Genomic DNA, 17,690 nt, shown 5'->3' with positions numbered 1-17,690 from the left:
GGCTCCATACCTTTCTTAATATAATTTTTTTTGGTACTTGTTATTGCTTTAATTAGATGAGTCTCACTACAATCTAAATGAACGCTCGTTTTGGAATAAAATTTGAATGCTAGATGAACACTTATTTTAGGACAAAAGAGCATGTCTTAGTGGTGCGAAAAGTAAGTGGTACCTCAAACAGAGATTCGATTGCACCTCCGGGTAAGCACCAACGGAAATGTGGGTACATAGCGTCCCGGCCTCCTATGAGACATTTCTATAGATGAAAGTTCGTTCCCACGGCGCACAGGGAAGCTGTCCACGTCATCCCAAATTTGTACCAGCGTCCGATCTCATTTCGACGGCTTTGATGTCTTCTCGGTTGCCCGACTAACTTTCCAACCATTCACATTCTGTGCCTGCTCAACACTGTATTTCCTCACGGAAAAATATCTCCTTTAGAGACATCGTGGCCTCTCTCGGCAGCGTTTGCTCCTCCTCTCCGGCCCCAGGCCCAGTGCCGCCCTGGCCGCGGCGCACCCGCCACCGCCGCCACCCCCAAGCACGGCCTCCACCGGCCGCCGGCGCGCGTGCCGGTCCTGTCCGCGGCCCAGCCGCCGCCGCCGCTCCGCCTGCAAGCGCGCGGGCACAGCAGCCCCGCTGCTGCCGCCAGAACGGTGCGGCCCCCGACACGGCCTCGGCCGCCGTAGCGGCGCGGCCGCAGGCCCGGCCCGGCCACCGGCTCGTGGGGCGCAGCCGCCGCCTCCGCCGCCGCCCCGGCCGCGGGCGCGCGGACACCGCCGAGGAGGCCCTAAAGGACGCGGTCGCGCAGACGACGTCGCTGGCTCCAGGCCGCGAGCGCGCGTGTAGGCTCCGTCATGAGCCCGACTGCGCCTCCTCCCACCGCCTTTCCATCCGACGTTGGCAAGCTGGTTGCGGCGGGGCTGCTTTTGCTGGCCTACAGCGGCGAATCGGCCACCCGATCTGGGCGTCGATGATGCCGCTGCCTCTGCTCCCCTCTTCCTGGTGCAGGGCGAAGACGCAATGGTGGTGGCGAACGTGCGGTTTATGGGACTCGCGGCGGTGCCCTTCTCCATGGCCTCGCCCTCCTGCGCGGGCGCATCCTCTGCTCTGCGCCACCTGGACGGCCAGTTCTGCAGCTCGTCAGCGCGCTCTAACGCGTGCTCAGCAACTTCCGTGTACGCCTCCCGACCTCCACGACGCGCTCCACGGCTTCGCAGGGCGTGACGGAGCCTCTGCTCGCATCCTCATTCGACGTCGTGCTCTGGGGCAAGGGGCTCCCGGAGTCCGTGCTCGCCGCCGCTGGTAAGACAGTCCTCCATGTCTATCCCAGTCTGTTCTACGGCTCCCTCTATTCCTCCATCCTGCTCTCCTCCTTCCTGTCCTTCCTCTCCCTGACCCTTCTCCGTCTTCATTGACCGCGGTGGCGGCGGCGGCGGCCGGCTCCTATTCATACACCGTCGTCGATCTACACCGCCGCGGCGTGTACTCGGATTTCGCGACCTTGCCGACCAGCCCCTTATGCTGCCCCCTTGGACTCTGATCAGCATCCCATTCACGGATAGGAATTTGGAAGGGGAAGGAGAGGTAAATTTCTAAGCCTATATTTTTTTCCCTTGATCATGCCCGCCTATTTATTGCATATTGTGAATGGAAGAGCAGCCAATCTAATTCTTTGCTTGATCAATGTATGCCATTCCTTTGTCTTATTTCCGGTTGAACATCAAATTTTTTATTGCATTAGCATATGGAATATATTCTAAAGGAGTTGCACATCATATGTTCGATGCCTATGTCAGATGTTTAGGCACTGCTGTCATTTTTAAAACCTGCATTTCATCAGCAAAGCTACCTCGAGGCTATCCAGGAAACATGTCTGATCTTTATTTCGGTTTTGCAAATCTATACTTGAATGTCCTGAGAATTATTTACTTGCCCAAATGCCTCCTTTCGCTTTCATTTCTAAATTAAAACAGCAACATTTCTATGCCCAATTATTTCTATGCTGTGCTTACTTTTTAAAGCTGCTCAAAATCAGAGATTAAAATTGATTCTTTTTGCATCTATAACTGCAGATTAAGGAAATGCTTTTTACTGTAAAATGGGGCAAGGATATTAGATTGTGCATTTTCATATTTTGTTTCTTTATGCTAGGATAGATATATGTCCATTTAACTTCACAGTGCTCAGTGAAATTATTATGGAGTGACTAAGACTACAATACAAGCAAGCTCACCAATGACCAAACTGCGAAGGTATAGTCGTCTCTTCTATTTGCCTTCACGCACCTCATGTCTTGGATGAAAAGCAGATGTAATACAAGCCACCTTTGAGATTCAACTATAGTTAGTTTATTCGCTGACAATTGACATAATTCAGTTCTATACACATTGATGATAGGCATTCTAATTAATCTGAGCAAGATCTCACTGTTGGATCTGCGGGAAAAAAAACACAGTTTCTCCTCTAATAAAGGGTGTGCCTGGACAAGTCAACAAGAATAACCAAGCAGCTTAAGGTATTCTAAGAGGTAAGGGTCATCTTGACCTGTCCCTTTCCTTTAGGAGGTCCCTGTACTACTGCACTAAACAAAGATTGGATATGGTTGCCCTTTTCAATTTAGAAATCAATGTACGGTTCGTTCTTCACTGGATTCATACAACTGCATCGGCCCATGCTTGAAGATCTAACTTCATTTGATTGCTGCTCATTTTCTCTGTTAGTACTCCACCTCTATTATGCTTCCTCATATACTCTTGTGTCTCTATTGATCTAATGAAAGGCTGCAGATTCATGTATTGGTTGATTCGCCTTTCATGGGAAAGTTTAACTTTTGGTATATATTGCCATGTCTAAACTTTATTGGTCTGTTTTTTTTATTATGCATGTTCTGCCATGTAAAAGCAAATTTGATTTGTTTACAGCTTTACTGCGATTGGACTATGAGGCTTCTTATGGTTGGCTGGCTTTTGTTCTGCATATTGATAGCATCATATTTACATGACTAGCTATTGAGAGTAACTCTTGCAGGCCATTGAAATCAGATTTCCTTATCAGTTTGATGGGGTGTCATCGGGTCCAGATGATTTAGTAATTGTCATAGGTAAATAGCATCTTTACCTTTCCCTAATAATTATTTAATAATGATCTGCTTTTACCTTCTGTTTGTCCTATAGTGCATCATTTATGATACTTCACAGTCACAATTTGCCATTCAGATTTCATTTGTTTCTTTCTTTGATATCAATTATTTGTTTCTAATTTAATGTATTCTTTGTCCAGTTTATCATTCTGTGCTCATCAATTGATTCCTTTGTCCAATTTATCCTGAACGGTTTGATTTTGGATCTAACATTCGTGCTTTTGTGTGCTATGTTGTTCCAGCGATTTGCTCCTGCTGCATCCACATTTAATAGCGCGCTCTATATAACTGGTGGGTCAACATGTACTTACAGTAAACTCTCTAACCAATATTTCAATGTTGCAATTGTGGTTTAGATGTCATTTTTTACTCGCCTATTGAACAAAATTGTTGCAATACACAGATCAGCAGAAAGGTATGATCCAAGGGAAGGTTTCTGGGCGCTGCTTCCAAGTATGAGCGTGAGAAGAGGATCCCACTGACCCACTCGGTAGCTGTCTTGGGGGATGCCCCGTGAGACTCCCAGTCTCTTGCCTAGGTGCAATATAATTCCTTTTAAGTTTTAGCATTGGAGGTGACCTCACTGCTGCTTGCCTCATTATAGGTATGCTGTGGGAGGGTATGATGGAAGCAACATGATATCTAACGTAGAGATTTTTTACCTGTGCACTAATTCATGGAGAATATGCAGCCCATTACAGGTTACAATGGACGATAATTTGTTCTACATTGGTGGGCACAGATACATCCTGCCAGCGACTGCATTTCAACCGTCCTTGATCCAAGTATGAACACAGGGAAAACTGTTCTCATGCCGGCATTTTCCAAACTACTTAATGCAGCTATGTAACATGGCCAGTTCCACCTAAATACAATGTCTGTTAAGTTAGTGAACCCTCCTATTCTCCTACAGCTCCTTAGCTATCCCAATTGGAGATTTAAATTGTAATATAACAACTGCTCCTGTCAAATACTTCTATATGTATCATCTGCAGTAGTTTATCCATAAACTATTTATCACTCTGTTGCTCTTTAGTACAAATATATGTATTTCCTTCATCAGGCACATATTGTTAAACAACATGAACCGCTGACCTCTGAAAAATCACTATATCAAGAAAATTATACGCATTACACAGACTCGCTGGCGCGCGTCATTCACTAGTTATTACCAAAGGAACTAGTCTAGTCGATGAACTAGCTATAGTGTCGACAGAAAAGTTTAACTGTACTATAGAATTAATTAGTTGCAAGTTGTTGAACTTTCACAAAAGGAGCTTGTACTGGTTCTAAATTTGTTACTTTGTAAAAAGGGGGGGCCGATAACCTTAATCCTTTCTAATAAAACTGAATAAATTATCGAAGCAGACAAGTCAGTCCTCATGAGAGAAAGTCCCGCTTCTTAGCGATAGCCGACACTCCCTCCTGCCTGAAATATATGACATTTTTATGATTTATGTAGGTATCAAATTCTTAGGACCATAAATATATGAAACTTTGTCAGCTCCGTGCCCAGTGCTGTGTACTGCTCTATCGATCCATAACCTGATCTCCCCGGTACTGGATTTACTGTTCCGTGGCCAACTCTTGAGTCATCACCCCCAGCGTTCACGTACTCTTCAGTCTTGACCTCGCCCCCCTGCTGCTTTTCCGCGGCCTAACTGGACGGAGACTGCTCGTGCTGCTGCACATGCGTACGATACATTACATTTATGATAAAAAAATAAGTACCATTAGATTAGTTATAAAATATATATTTTTATAATAAATTTATTTGAAAATATAATAATGCCATTTACTATAAATTTGATCAAATTTGAACTAATTTGATCGTCAGCGGATCTCATAATTACACTATTTAGTGGATGGAGGAAGCAGGTAGGACGATCGATCACCAAACAATCCCAGCCAGCCAAATTATGAAGCAATCATGTGCCTCCTCCTTTTTTTTGCTGTTGAGGAATGTGGAGTACTCACTTCTGGTTGTGATGAGTGAATTGTCAACCGTGCGGTGTGATAGTGTGCTTGGTCTTTGGTTGTAGGTACACGGGCGTCGAGTGTCGACGGAGAGCTGCCGTGGAGGTGCTGTCGCCGATGGACCGTGCGGTTGTCACACTCCAAAATATTTAATTTTGGATTGTGAGTATCTTTTAGAATGTGTTCAGCCATCTTTAGGGTTTTTCGAGAATTTTCCAAATTTTTCTTGAAATTATTCTCATTTTCCTGTGAGCTAATTTCATTTTTTTTAAATGGCTCTAAAATATTTTTTCAAGAGTTTCAAATATTTTATTTGGACTCTTGTATCCCGTACTATCTTCAGCAATTGTTGGGAAATTTTCGGATCTTCAGAATATATTTTTCGGGGTTTAATTTAAAATAGTTATCTAGACTGTTCTAGATTTATTTTAAGCCTGAAAATATGTTCTGAAAAAAAACAAATTCATTTTCTTTTCACCTCCGTCTGGATTCAACCTGTTTTTGTCTCAATCCACCCTAAATTCCAGAATTGTGCCGCGCGCAAGCTTGAGCTTGGCCACTGCCACGATCTCATCATCCATCGTGTTTCCATCACAAAAAGTACACCCGAAGCTTCTCATTGATGTATTGAAACCAATACCCTTGTTTTCACCTTTTGCCTTTTCCTTTCCGAAGCTTAATAACTCTTCGAAGCTAGCTGACCGACAATCACATCGATCATCTTCCTTCACCAAGTTGGTGTTATCAAGAAGTAGTCCCGTGAAGTTCTAAAGTTTGTTACCTTTTCTTTCTATTATTTTTCAGTTCTCGATTTCTCGTCGTAGTCGGGTCGATTCTTTTTATCACAATTTGCTCTTTCTACCCTATCATATCCGACACCCTAAAATGTCCCATCGAGTTTTCCATTCTCTAGTCTTTGTCCTTAATCAACCACACCCAAAATGGAGTCGTATCTCGATTTTCGCGTTGTTCGTCGAGGCTTCACTATCTGCACCGTTAGCTCGGACGACCAACACCGTTGCTCTAAAATCCTAGACTCAACCTAAATGCCATCAACAGCCCATCCTTTTTGCCTATATCTTTACCCTTCTTTCCGTCACTCGAATTCTATTTATCAGCCTGATGTAATCTCCGCTTTTCTGTATGTGTGCGCCATGATTCGTTGAACGAGTTCAGTATGACCATGCATGCTTGACCTCATCTTACCACACACGCGAGCCAGTTGTTCGCTCCATGCCTATTTCGGACTTCGTCTCGAGATCAGATGACCCTCGTTGCAGTCCTTAGCATACGCGTCACACAAGCCCGACCATCTGCGTCCTAAAAAAAAAAGTGCAGCCTGCTCAACCCTTCTTTTCTTTCTTTCTCTCTCGGATCCGCTCTCCCCAGTACTGCTCATCCAGCCTGTCATACTGGCCAGCGCGCCGAGTGCCGCCTACAGACTGAACCTTCTTAGGCCCATGAATGAACCCGCTTCAGCCTAGCCCGAAGCCGTTCGGCCCAACCTGACTCAACGTCGCAGCCCGTGTCCAGTGCCAGCCCGCCAGGAACTTGCACCGTCGCCCCTAGAGTCCGTGGTGAGCATGCCCAGGCTAGGGCTACGCGCCTATAAAGGGCGAGCGCTCGTGTCCCGCGACCCCCCCGCATCGCCCCTCTCGCTAGGCACCAGGAACGCCGCCGCCTCCACCTGCATCGCCCTGCTGCCTCGCGGGCCTCCTTGCGCCCTACGCGCCACCACCAGGCGTCCCAGGCCCAGCGCCGCTGCTTGCCTGTTCGCGAAGCCGAGACTCTGGGCGATCTCCGTTGGTGCTGCAGGTGGATCAACGCCCAGCCCTACGTGCCGTCGCCCCTTTGCTCGCGCGCCTCTGGCAGCAGGAGCCGCGAGGCCCCTCCTGCACGTGCGCGTGCGCCCTCGCTACAGCAGCTCGCCGGAGCGAGCACCGCCGCCGGCCGTCAGTTGCCGATTCGTCGCAGCCGTAACACGGATTGCAAATCCAAGGCCACCACGTCGATCACTGCGTCGAGCTGAAGCCGTTTCGCCGGCCCTCGTCGCCCCTCCATCGCCGGACACCGCCGTCCGCCCGAGAGCCGCCGTTCGCGGAGCAGCACCTGCGCTGGTTGCCGCCGGCCAATTTCAGGTCATCCCGAGGACTCCTGTCGACGGCGAGTTCCATAAACGAGACTGTCTCTTTCTCCTCTCTTTATTCCCATCTCACCATGGTCTCTCGTGCATTTGAAATCCAGCAAAGCAAAGCGCCAGGAGGCTTGTCCGCCATGGACGTTTGGTTCTCGAGCTTTTGCAAAAGCACCCTCAAGCAACTCGATCCGACCCTGCCCTCTCATCAAATCGTGAGTACTATTTTTGGTGTCTTGCATTTTGTCCCTGCTAGTCCTTCTCGCTTATGGTTAATCATGTATAAGCCCCTGCAACCTTGTTTAGCCTATAGATCGACCGTTTCAGTTTTGTTTTGTTCGTCCTCGTTGCGCTAATCTTGTTTTAGTGTAAGAGATAGTTTAGTAGCTCCGTTGTATTGTAGTTCCTGTTTTAAAATTAAATATAAATTTAATTTTATTAATATCCTTTCAACTAGATTTCCTAATTAAAAGATAATTAGATCTATACTCTGGTTTTCACCACTAATGTTAACTTGATTAATATCAAATCAAATGTATTTGTAATTTAATCTGTTAGTTCAATAAGAATCATATAAAGTTGTGCGTTTAGATGCTTTCACATGTAAGTGGTACATAGATAATTGAATAAAATTGGACTAAGTTCTACCTCGCTTTGCAAATGAAAACATAATATGAGTTACTTCGAACCAAATATATTTTCTTTTAAATATTTTTGCATATGATTTTTCTAATTAAAATAAATAAAGTTAATAGTTCTTTTTGTACAATAATAATACAAATCTTTCGATAGCTGTTTCTTTTCAACCGTAGCTTCGTTTTCCGCGTTTCTTGTGTTGTTGTAACCGTAGCAACGAGCCCTATCCTTTTGTGTGTTCTTTTAAGCCTTTATTTTGTTTTGGTGTATTATTCTTAGTTGTACCTATTGTTTGCTTTGTATGTTGCCCGATGATTGCTTCGAGTAGAAAGATCGTTGTTTGAAGCTTAAAGAATCAAGAAGCTTGTATGAGCAAGAGCAGAAGAGCCGTAAGAGTAGCTTTTTATTGGAGAAAGGCAAGTGACCCTAACCATCTTTCTATCTATACTTATTTACAAGAGTATTATGATGATTTAATTGGAACATGGAGAACCACCCAAGAAAACAGTACAACCACAATACTATATGGCTCTGGTCTTGGCTGATTAATTAGAGACTCTAGCTTGTGACAATCTTACCGAAAGGGCAAGAGGGGATGCATCGACGGGGTATAGCTCGGTCCTCTTGGGGCAATTGGTATTGTTAATGGTCCTTTGGTAAGATACCACCTCATTAGGACAGTGTTATGACCGCTTTGACTTGAAACCTTAGCGGATTGTCATGGGTTAGGGAATCTTTGTAAAGGCCTCGTAGCGTCCCTATGCAATCACACCTCGGAAGTGTGGTATTGTGCCTGATCAGCACATATGCGTGGTTGGGTTCAAAGTTCTTCGGAACTTTTACGCGAATTGTGGTGAAAGTGTACAACCTCTGCAGAGTTAAAACTAACCGGTTAGCCGTGCTCACGGTCAAGAGCGGCTTGGACCCTCACATGATTAATAAACTTAAAGATGGATTTAAATCATTTTCTGGTTATTTCTTGTGGCCTTGCTGAGTACCAACCATAAGTGTACTCACCCTTGCTTACTGCTTCTCAGAAGAAGGTGTGAGAAGTATTTTGAAGATGATGCTGAGTTCTAGGCGTACGCAACCCCCAGTCGATTGCCTGTGAAGTTTGAAGCATCCGTTTCCAGGATAAGCTGTAAACTCTGATAGTCTTTTATTTGTTTTAGTTCTCTTTTTCGTGATACTGTACTGATTATTCACTTATGATGTCTCTATATGTATGAAACTTGATCCTGGCATATATATAGCTATGCATTCGGTTTGTCCTTAAAACCGGGTGTGACAGCGGTGGACGACGGTGAAGGGCAGCCGGGACCGGAGCTCGGGCCGGGCGGCAGTTGTGGCGTCCACTCCTGGATCAAGGGCGCAAGCGCCGACGGAAGGCGGGTCTTTTTATTTGCGCCACAAAACCAAATTGGCGGACGGCGGTTGAAGACGCCAAGTCGTGAAGGCACGGGCGTCGGTCTCGGGACTGGCGGATGAACGGGCGTCGATGGCGTCTAGGGCCTCGGTGCGGGTGAGGAGGTGACGGGCGTCGGGCGGCGTCTAGGGCCGTCAGGAGGCCGAGGCGGGAACGGCGTCCAGGGCCACGGCGTGGAGGCGGGAATCTTCCCGCGCGTGGAGTTTTGGCGGTTTTCTCAAAACCGGCCACCTACCCGGGTTTCGCGGACCCTCCAAAACCGCGGACCGGATCTTCATCTACGTGGCGGCATCGCGGAGAAGACTTCGATTCGAAGAAAGAACCTCGGGCATCGGATGAGATCATGTAGATATTTCCGGTTTAGCCCCTACGGCGTTTTAGTCTCTAGTTTAAGTCTAAGGGTATTTTGGACCCCTGCGTGGGCACCATAAATACCCCCTCACCCCCTCTCTCTCTCACTCTCTCTGCCTGGCGCCCAGACGAGCCACCCCCTCCCCCTAGCATCTCCTCTTCCTCCTCCCTGTTCTTCTCCTCCCCTTCATAGGAGTAGAATTTAGGGCTATGGTTCTTGAGGCTTTGTACTGGGATTGATTGGGAAAGGAGGCCCTATCCTCCTCGTGCCCTCCGGGTTTTTTATTTCGAATCAATTCCATACTTTGTGTGCTTGTTGCGTTGATTTTCGTTTCCACTTTGATTGTTCTTGAGTACAAGTTTGTAGTGATTCTTTGAGCACCTTGTAGTGAATCCATACTCTCTTGCCTAGTGCAAAACCCGCGGGATTCACGAGCTCCTTTAATTTGACGTTCTTGAGCTTTTCACAAAACCCCGCTCTTGCTCCGATTTCCTTCGATTCCTCTTTATTCATGAGGAATTTCATTTAAATCTTTTAGGGATGTGTCCTCGAAGTCATCATCTTCATCTCCCCAAAATTTGAGCTCCTTTAAACTTGATTTGATCCTCCAATCATCAAGTTTTCCAAAGGTTGCGGGCTGAAAAAGCAGTTCTGCGCTAGGGAAGAATTTTCCTTATCACCGGTTGAACCGACGCTCGTCAATGGATCAACTGGTGTGTTCTTAGGGTTTTTGGGGGTTTTGCTTGGTTGCACCGGTGCATTCTCTCTCTAGTGCATCGGATCAACCGGTGAAGCTTTACCAGAGACCTCTGTGCGCCTCTTTACTCGTTGCACCGATGTATAGGTTTTTCTTAGCGTCGGTATAACCGTCGTTCGGTGTGATGTGTTTTGTTGCCTCTCTGGACAACTGCACCGACGTTGGTGATTCGATTTCATCGGTTTAACCGGCGTTCACAATGTCCATTTTGTGGTGCCTCTGGACAACTGCACCGACGTTGGAGTTCTATTCGTCGATTTAACCGGTGTTGTCTTTTTCAGCTGCCGGCTCTGCTGCACTAATTAAACTGACGTGTGATCTTGTGATCACGCCGGTTTAACCGGTGTTCAGTATACCGTGATGTTTTCGCTGTTTTGTCGCCGTATGCTTTCGCAGTTTTTCTTGTGCTGTTCCTAGGGCTTTGGCTAGTTCCTAGCTGTTCCATAGCTAGTCTAGCTTGCTCTAGAGGTAGAGGGTTTGTGGTGCGCACTTGGGATATAGGCCGTACTTCTGTTTCGGCGAAAGTTTTATATCGGCTTCCATTCACCTCCTCTGGGTCGACTTTTCGGTCCCTCAGCTGTTCCTCCTCGTGCTCTTCTGATTTGGCCAGCTATTCTCCGCGATCTCCCTCTCTTACTCCCTCTCTGTCGTCGTCCCTCTGCCACGCGCCCACAAGAACACTAAAACCTTCCCTTTGTACGCGCCTTTTTGCTACAGATAGATCGAGGCAAAACAGCCGGCCGGTCCTGCATGCTGGTTGGGCAGGTGTCTCCCGTGGTTGGTTAGGTGCTTGCAATGTTGTTCTTGGCCCATCTCCACAATGGACAACATGCAGCCACTCTGAGCCAGTCGATCTCTCCACACACCTTTTCGTCTGCTCGATCCTTCATTATTCCTAGCAAGCATGCAGCTGCTAGTGGTAGAAACAAGGCTGTGTGCTTCAGCAACAGTTTATTCACTGTATGTCAACACATTCTATAAATCTGTAACTGTTTGTTCGTTTGAGGCTGTGACATCCGCTAGTTGCATGAGTACGGCATCAGTCAGGACAGAAAAGTTTATGTGGCATGATGCATCGCAGCAGGCAGGGGCCCCTGGTGATGGAGAGGTCGCGGCCTTGCACACTTTGCGTTTGTTTTTCTGCCTCTCATTCAATGGCAGCTTTACCGTACGCACCTTTTGATTCCGACTTTGAGCTATCTATGCTCATCATCATGCACGTACCCATTATCTCTGCGTGCACTGATGACGCAATTTGATTTCCGTTTGCATATAAAAAAAAATTCCTACCTGCTTCACTGACTGCATCATTTTTTTTCCAAAAATCATTTTTTCTTCTAAATAAATAATTATTGAAGTGCAGCTTCTGTCATCCTTGACACGTCAGGGACGATGCCATGGGAGGCAAATTTATATATTTAGCATATATTTTTGGGTGTTAATTAGGCATTTAGGCGTACGGTGAGCTGATGTGAGCAGGGAAAAAGACACAATCAAGTGAACACAGACCCACACCAGGGGCCAGGAGCCATGCATGTGCGGCAAGTGTCCTATATGCATGGCACCAAGCATTCTATACATGCTGTGTATACATTCCGGTAATACTCACACAAATCCCTGCTTGTTACTATATTATACCTTTATCTTAATTCTTTTCTATATATACATAAGTAATCACGCTTTAACCTTCTTTTATCTGCACTAATCTTACTTTTCTCTGTCTGTTGACTGTTTTACTTCCTCCTAAACAAGTAGCAGCACTCAGCAGCAGGATTTGTAGACTGTACGATGACCTCGATCGGATCATCATCACCAGTAGTAGCTAGTTAATCATGCATCGATCAGTAGCATTTCAAGCTGCTCTTGTCGGCGTGGCCACCGGGCGCGCCGTCCATGAGGCACGCCACTGGCGGCACCGTGGGCGTGGCGGCGCTCCCGTAGACGTTCCAGCAGAACGGGTCGTCGACCGCCTGCCCCGCCGCCGGGAGCAGCTTGACGTCGGCGAGCGTGATGTTGGTGCAGGGCACGGCGTCGCTGCACCCGAAGTGTATCGGCGGGCTGCGCGCGTCGTAGGTGCCCCGGATCCCGGCGTAGGAGACGCCGGAGACGAGGACGGCGGTGGTGGCGTTCTCGCAGGTCCGGGAGAGGCAGTAGTACTGGTCGATGATGATGGGGTTGCGCACGGCGTCCATGCGCACGTTCTCGAACGCCACCCCGGACACGGACCCGGACCCGCCCTGCCACGTCTTGATCCGGACGCCGTTGTCGGAGCGCCGGATCACGGCGTTGCGCACGGTCACGTTGGCGACGCACGCCCGGGAGCCCTGCTTGCCCAGGGACCCGATGCTGATGCCGTGCCCGCCGGGGCCGCAGGTCACGTTCTCGATGCGCACGTTGAGGGCGCCGGCGCCGATGGAGACGCAGTCGTCGCCGTTGGAGACGGCCGTGTCGGCGACGAGCACGTCCTGGGTGTTCTCGATGTGGATGCCGTCCGTGTTGGGGCTCTGCGCCGGGGAGCTGATGGACAGCCCGCTCGCCACCACGCCGCGGCAGCCGTCGAAGCGGAAGTGGAACTCGGGGCTGTTCTGCACCCGCAGGCCCTGCACCTTCACGTTGTTGCTCGAGAAGAACCGGAGCGCCTGCAGGGTGCAGGCAGAGGACGCCATTGTCAGCCACTCGCCGATCATATCCAAGTGGCGGTTGGTGCGGTTAAAGTCGTTAGGCAACTTACCACTGGGCTGTCACAGGATGCTCCGTGGCCGCTGGATCCGCCCTGGCCCTGCAGAGGAGATCAGGAGAGGAAAAAAAGGCAACCCAGATTAATTTCAGACACTAGTACTGCTACTCTGTAGGTAGGAGTAACTTCGTTTTTCTTACTGTGCCAGTGGTAATAAATAAATACTTAGAAGTAGATTACCTTGTCAGTCTTGCAGGGGAGCTCCCACCACTTCTGGCCCTTGCCGTCGATGAGCCCGGCGCCGCGCAGCGTCGTGCCGTGGGCGTTGTAGAACACGAGCCAGTTGCGCTTGGTGTTGGCCGGCCACTTGTCGGGGTCGCTCGGCGCCACGATCGTCCCGTCGAGCTGCGCGCGCGCACGCCATTGTTATTAGGATCATCAAGATCATCACGCACGCACGCCTGCATTTCTCCCCACGCGCGGCGGCCGGCCGGCGGGCGAGCGCGTACCTGGATCGTGACGCTGCCCTGGCACGGGCCGGTGAAGACGGTGGCGTGCACGAGGAACGAGTACCCGGCGGCGGCGAGCACCACGCCGTCGCCGTCGTCCGCGCACGCGGTGTCCCACGCCGTCTTGATGGCGTCGGTGTCGTCCGCCACGCCGTCCCCGACCGCGCCGAAGTCCTTCACGACGTCGTACACGGCGGCCGCGCCGCCCGCCGCGGGCTCTGTCGCCGCGCCCGGGGTCGGGTAGGCGCCGCCGCTCCCAGACGACGACGACGGCGGTGGGGCCGGGGGAGAGACGGGGCGCGCGTGCGGAGGCGCGTGCCTCCTGGAGCTCGCCGGGCCCGGGGCCTGGGCGGGCGCGCGCGCGTGCGCCGAGTTGTGCCTGGTGTGCTTGGTGTGGCGGTGGCGGCGGCCCTGCGCGCCGCCGCAGAGGCACCCCGAGGCGACGGCGAGCGCGAGGAGCAGTGCAACGGCGGTCCTGGCGGAGACCTCCATTAGCGGACGAGCTCAATTCTGGACCTCGCGTCGCGCGCACTACTACTACTAGCTGAGAAGAGATTACTGCGCGGGGAGCGGGATGGTGAAGCTCGGGATCACCGGGCGCGCTTATATACACGCGCGGCGCGGGCCGGGCGGCGAGTGCGCGCGGTCGCTGTCGCGGGGATCTAGCTAGCAAGCTACTGCAGCTAGCTGGCTGGCTAGGACGAGCTGAGCTAGCAAGCTAGCTAGCTAGACACTGCCGGAGGCGATGCGAGGCGAAGGCAGTTAGCCGCGGTCGGTGGTTGTTGGGTTGGAGACGGTGTGGAGCGCGGGCGCAGGGATTTATAGGTGGCGCGCCCGCCGTGCGCAGGAACAGGGACACGGGAGGAGGTCAGGAGGAGGAGCAGGAAGAGGGGAGGGCGGTGGTGGTGGTGGTGGGAGAGCGCGGCGCGGTAGTGGAGGCCTCATCAGAGGCCTGTTGTGTGGCTGCTCTTGGCCACCCGCGCCGAAGGACGGGGCGGTTTTTCTAATGGCGGCGACCGACCGACCGGCCGGCCGCGCGCGCCACCGGCGGCCACGGCCGGACCCCCCGCGCTAGCTTTTTCGGCGCATTGGCGCCGCGGGCGCGCGCGCGCTAGTACACGGGCCGTACCCTGATGCGTGATTGGCCGATGGAGCTTCATGCGTGCGTGCGAGCTCGATCTCGTGGTCAGTGATTGCGGCTGCTGAAGTGCTGAGGCGGAGGCGAGCGAGTGCACGGGCGAGCAATCCTGATAGCGCCACCACTAGCTAGCTAGGTCTCCGGCAAAGCTACACTACCTAGGTGTCACGCTTTGCATGTATACTTGTGAATATATTATACACCGAAGTGGATGAACCCGATCCTGCTAGGGGGGCGGCGGCCATGGACCACCCGCCATTGGAGCATGCAGCAGCAGCACCATGGACGAAAGCTTTGTGACCGATGACGACGAGTACGTGCGCGTGTTTTTTTGATTGCGGTAAATTCGACGGCCACAAGATTGATTTGGTGGTGCCCGAGCGGTCCATTTGGCGACTAAACAACACGAGCATTAGCAGCAGCAGACAGCTGCTTCTTCGCCATGGATGTGGTGCTGCACTTGCACTGTACTCAGGCCTCAGGGTTGCATTGAGGTCGATCCATCGGTAGTAGCAGAGGGGAGTACTCTAGTACCTACTAAAAAGATAAAGATGCACTGCTACTCCCAGTAGAGCAGTAGTTGCATACTAGCACAGGATGGTAGCGTTGGTTGGAGATCAGTTTTGAGGCGCGCAGCGGTCGGTCTCGCTGCTGTTTTCGTCATCTGATTGGGGAAACCATGGACGCCGTTTTTCAGGTCGAGCCACGGTCACTGTATACGACCTAAATAGAAACGTGCTAGTCTGCTGATCGAAACAAGGAACTTGATCGATGCGTCTGTAGCAGCAGTACCGGATACAAGTTCTCTTCGTCAGATGTTATGCGTCACCCACGCAAAAGAGAGTGGATTTCGTGCCACCGTCGGCACATGCAGCCCTACATTGCAGCCGCGGGATCATAGCATTTTATCATCAGGATATAATTAATAACGATGTTTACACGGGTTTTTAATTTGTTTGTATTTTATTAGCTTCGTTTTGCGACCAGAATCCTCTCTAATCTTTTGCAAGCCCCGTTTCAAAGTTTGGAGAGGGAAGGAAATTACGACTAGTCATGTCACCCAGTTTTTTTTTCACTCATCAGTGTATGGGCTGGAACGTATGAGTGAACCTGTTTTCACATAATGTCAATTGCTGGTGAACGCCCTAAAGGCCAGTCATCCGATGGAGAGGCCTGCTTATTGGTGTCTTAGATATATGCATGATTAGAGAGATAATCTCCCCAACTGAAACTCAGTCTTATAAAATCAACAAGATTCCAAGACAACGCAACAAGTAGGCTCGCATGCTAGCAAAACAACTAAACAAGAGCTAGTCAGCATGTTCCTCATCAACAACAATGTACTTTTGTTTGCACAAATAATCAGAGTCACTCTGACAATTCTATGGAGGTCAATGCCCTTAAAAACTCTCAATGGGAATCTGTACACTGCTATTGAGTAACAAAGCTTTGTGCTCTTATAAAAAATTGGGGCCTCTCCGTTCACATTTCATTAGGCAACTAGGAGCGGTTGCGGTTGTAAAAAATGCAAGCTGCGTACTACTCTGATATGATTGCATCTCGTCTAGGAACTAACTAGGATGCTGGTGTCCTCAATGTGAAGTTTGTCAAGAACGTGAATTGACTTAATAGACAAATAACAACACGACAAGTGCAATCTGGATCCAGCGCCAGGTAGACGTCGCCAAAGTCAATACAGTGGGCACATGACACGGAATGCCACCGATTGGATGGAACATTAATTAGTGATCCCATCATGTTACTAAATACAGGTTATCTATAAAACGTTCCCTTCCTCACGAATTTCGTGGACCACGTGTTGCCTCGTTCAAAACATTTCATTGTTCAGAAACATTTACATTACAGCTTTTTGCTGCATTGCCTGGCGTCAGTGGCCAAGAAAACTGCAATTTTGGCAACGCCATGTTTTGGTTGGGAGGAGTGCACTCTTCAGCGGTGGCAGTAGTGTCATGCTGTCATCGTCATTCTGAAAGTTGATGAGCAGACAGAGTCGCAGGAAATCGAACCCACAATAATGAAGCTCACCAAATGGCAATCAGCTGAGCTGATCAGACGTCTAGCTTTGGAAGCATTAGGCACAACAAATTAAAAGCGGTGTACTTAACTGCAAGCAACCGTCCATTCAGGATTGCTAAGCTAGTACTGATCTGATCCTTTTTGTCTATGAATGACAAAGGAACACTCTTTGCTGCAAGTAGCTAGGCGCACATTTTTATGCAGGTTGCTGATCCAAGCTAGCGCCACACTTTGGGTGGGAGGATTTCCGCGGAACTGGCAGGAGGAGAAAGCAGAGGGGCAGATGGGTCTGGTGAGAACATAAAAAAAATTTCTGGAACTGCAACGGCATGGCCCATGTGTTCACAGGTTTAAGTCTAACATACTTGTTACTCCATACCTGCCTGCATGTCGGCCGTGTGCTATTCAACAGTTAACCTGCAGAGCATAACCATGCACATTTTGAGTTGACTGGAATCTGTTCTTTTTTTCTGGATCTGGGCCGTCCATGATGATTTTACACTATTGTTTTATGCAACGTGAATGGAATGGCGTGCTACCAGCTGGATGCACCTACGTACCGAGCATTGCAGAAGCCTGCTTGTTCAGGAAATGAAATGACATAAAAAAAACATGAGTGATCAGGAAATGAAACGGTACCCAAAAAAAAACCCCGACAAGATGAAGTATAGGCGGCCTAGCTGACCGCACAAGAAGACATGAGTGATATATCATGGAGCTGGTAGCCAATCACTGCATGCTATAATCGTTTAGCCTTTACCGGATTTGAAAGGAATGCATGCGTTCAGCTATTAAACTTATCTTCACATTAAGAAGCAGAGGAAGCAAAGAGGGGCTTACCTATATTAAAAGTTTGCAAAAGTCGATCGATCCAGTGAAAACATAAATAAAGAAATCAGTTCGTT

At 49.3% G+C, this 17,690-nt stretch overlaps 1 protein-coding gene and 1 long non-coding RNA gene across 2 annotated transcripts; one reads left to right on the top strand and one right to left on the bottom strand.

The window, feature by feature from the left end:
- Nucleotides 1-907: 907 nt before the first annotated feature.
- Nucleotides 908-4,165, top strand: LOC120706653. Its single transcript, XR_005688390.1, has 6 exons — nt 908-2,255; nt 2,401-2,530; nt 3,031-3,103; nt 3,385-3,433; nt 3,546-3,655; nt 3,747-4,165. It is a non-coding gene; the product is annotated as an uncharacterized LOC120706653 (long non-coding RNA).
- A 7,757-nt stretch (nt 4,166-11,922) lies between these two features.
- LOC120706652 (polygalacturonase At1g48100-like) lies at nt 11,923-14,539 on the bottom strand. Its single transcript, XM_039991340.1, has 4 exons — nt 13,611-14,539; nt 13,342-13,506; nt 13,156-13,203; nt 11,923-13,063 (listed from the first exon to the last, which is right to left on the bottom strand). The coding sequence occupies exons 1-4, from the start codon at nt 14,100-14,102 to the stop codon at nt 12,266-12,268; spliced, it is 1,503 nt and encodes a 500-aa protein (XP_039847274.1). The 5' UTR covers nt 14,103-14,539; the 3' UTR covers nt 11,923-12,265.
- Nucleotides 14,540-17,690: the final 3,151 nt, after the last annotated feature.

The sequence above is a fragment of the Panicum virgatum genome, chromosome 5K (assembly GCF_016808335.1).
Source record: "Panicum virgatum strain AP13 chromosome 5K, P.virgatum_v5, whole genome shotgun sequence".
NCBI lineage: Eukaryota > Viridiplantae > Streptophyta > Magnoliopsida > Poales > Poaceae > Panicum > Panicum virgatum.
This window is presented reverse-complemented; position numbering and strand designations above follow the sequence as displayed.

What these genes read in the sequence shown, in the direction of transcription:
- LOC120706652 (XM_039991340.1), bottom strand. Translation starts at nt 14,102, where the DNA reads ATGGAGGTCTCCGCCAGGACCGCCGTTGCACTGCTCCTCGCGCTCGCC. An exon ending in AGGGCAGCGTCACGATCCAG is followed by an intron (nt 13,507 to 13,610) that starts GTACGCGCTCGC and finishes GCGCGCGCGCAG; the next exon opens with CTCGACGGGACGATCGTGGC. An exon ending in CATCCTGTGACAGCCCAGTG is followed by an intron (nt 13,064 to 13,155) that starts GTAAGTTGCCTA and finishes TGCACCCTGCAG; the next exon opens with GCGCTCCGGTTCTTCTCGAG.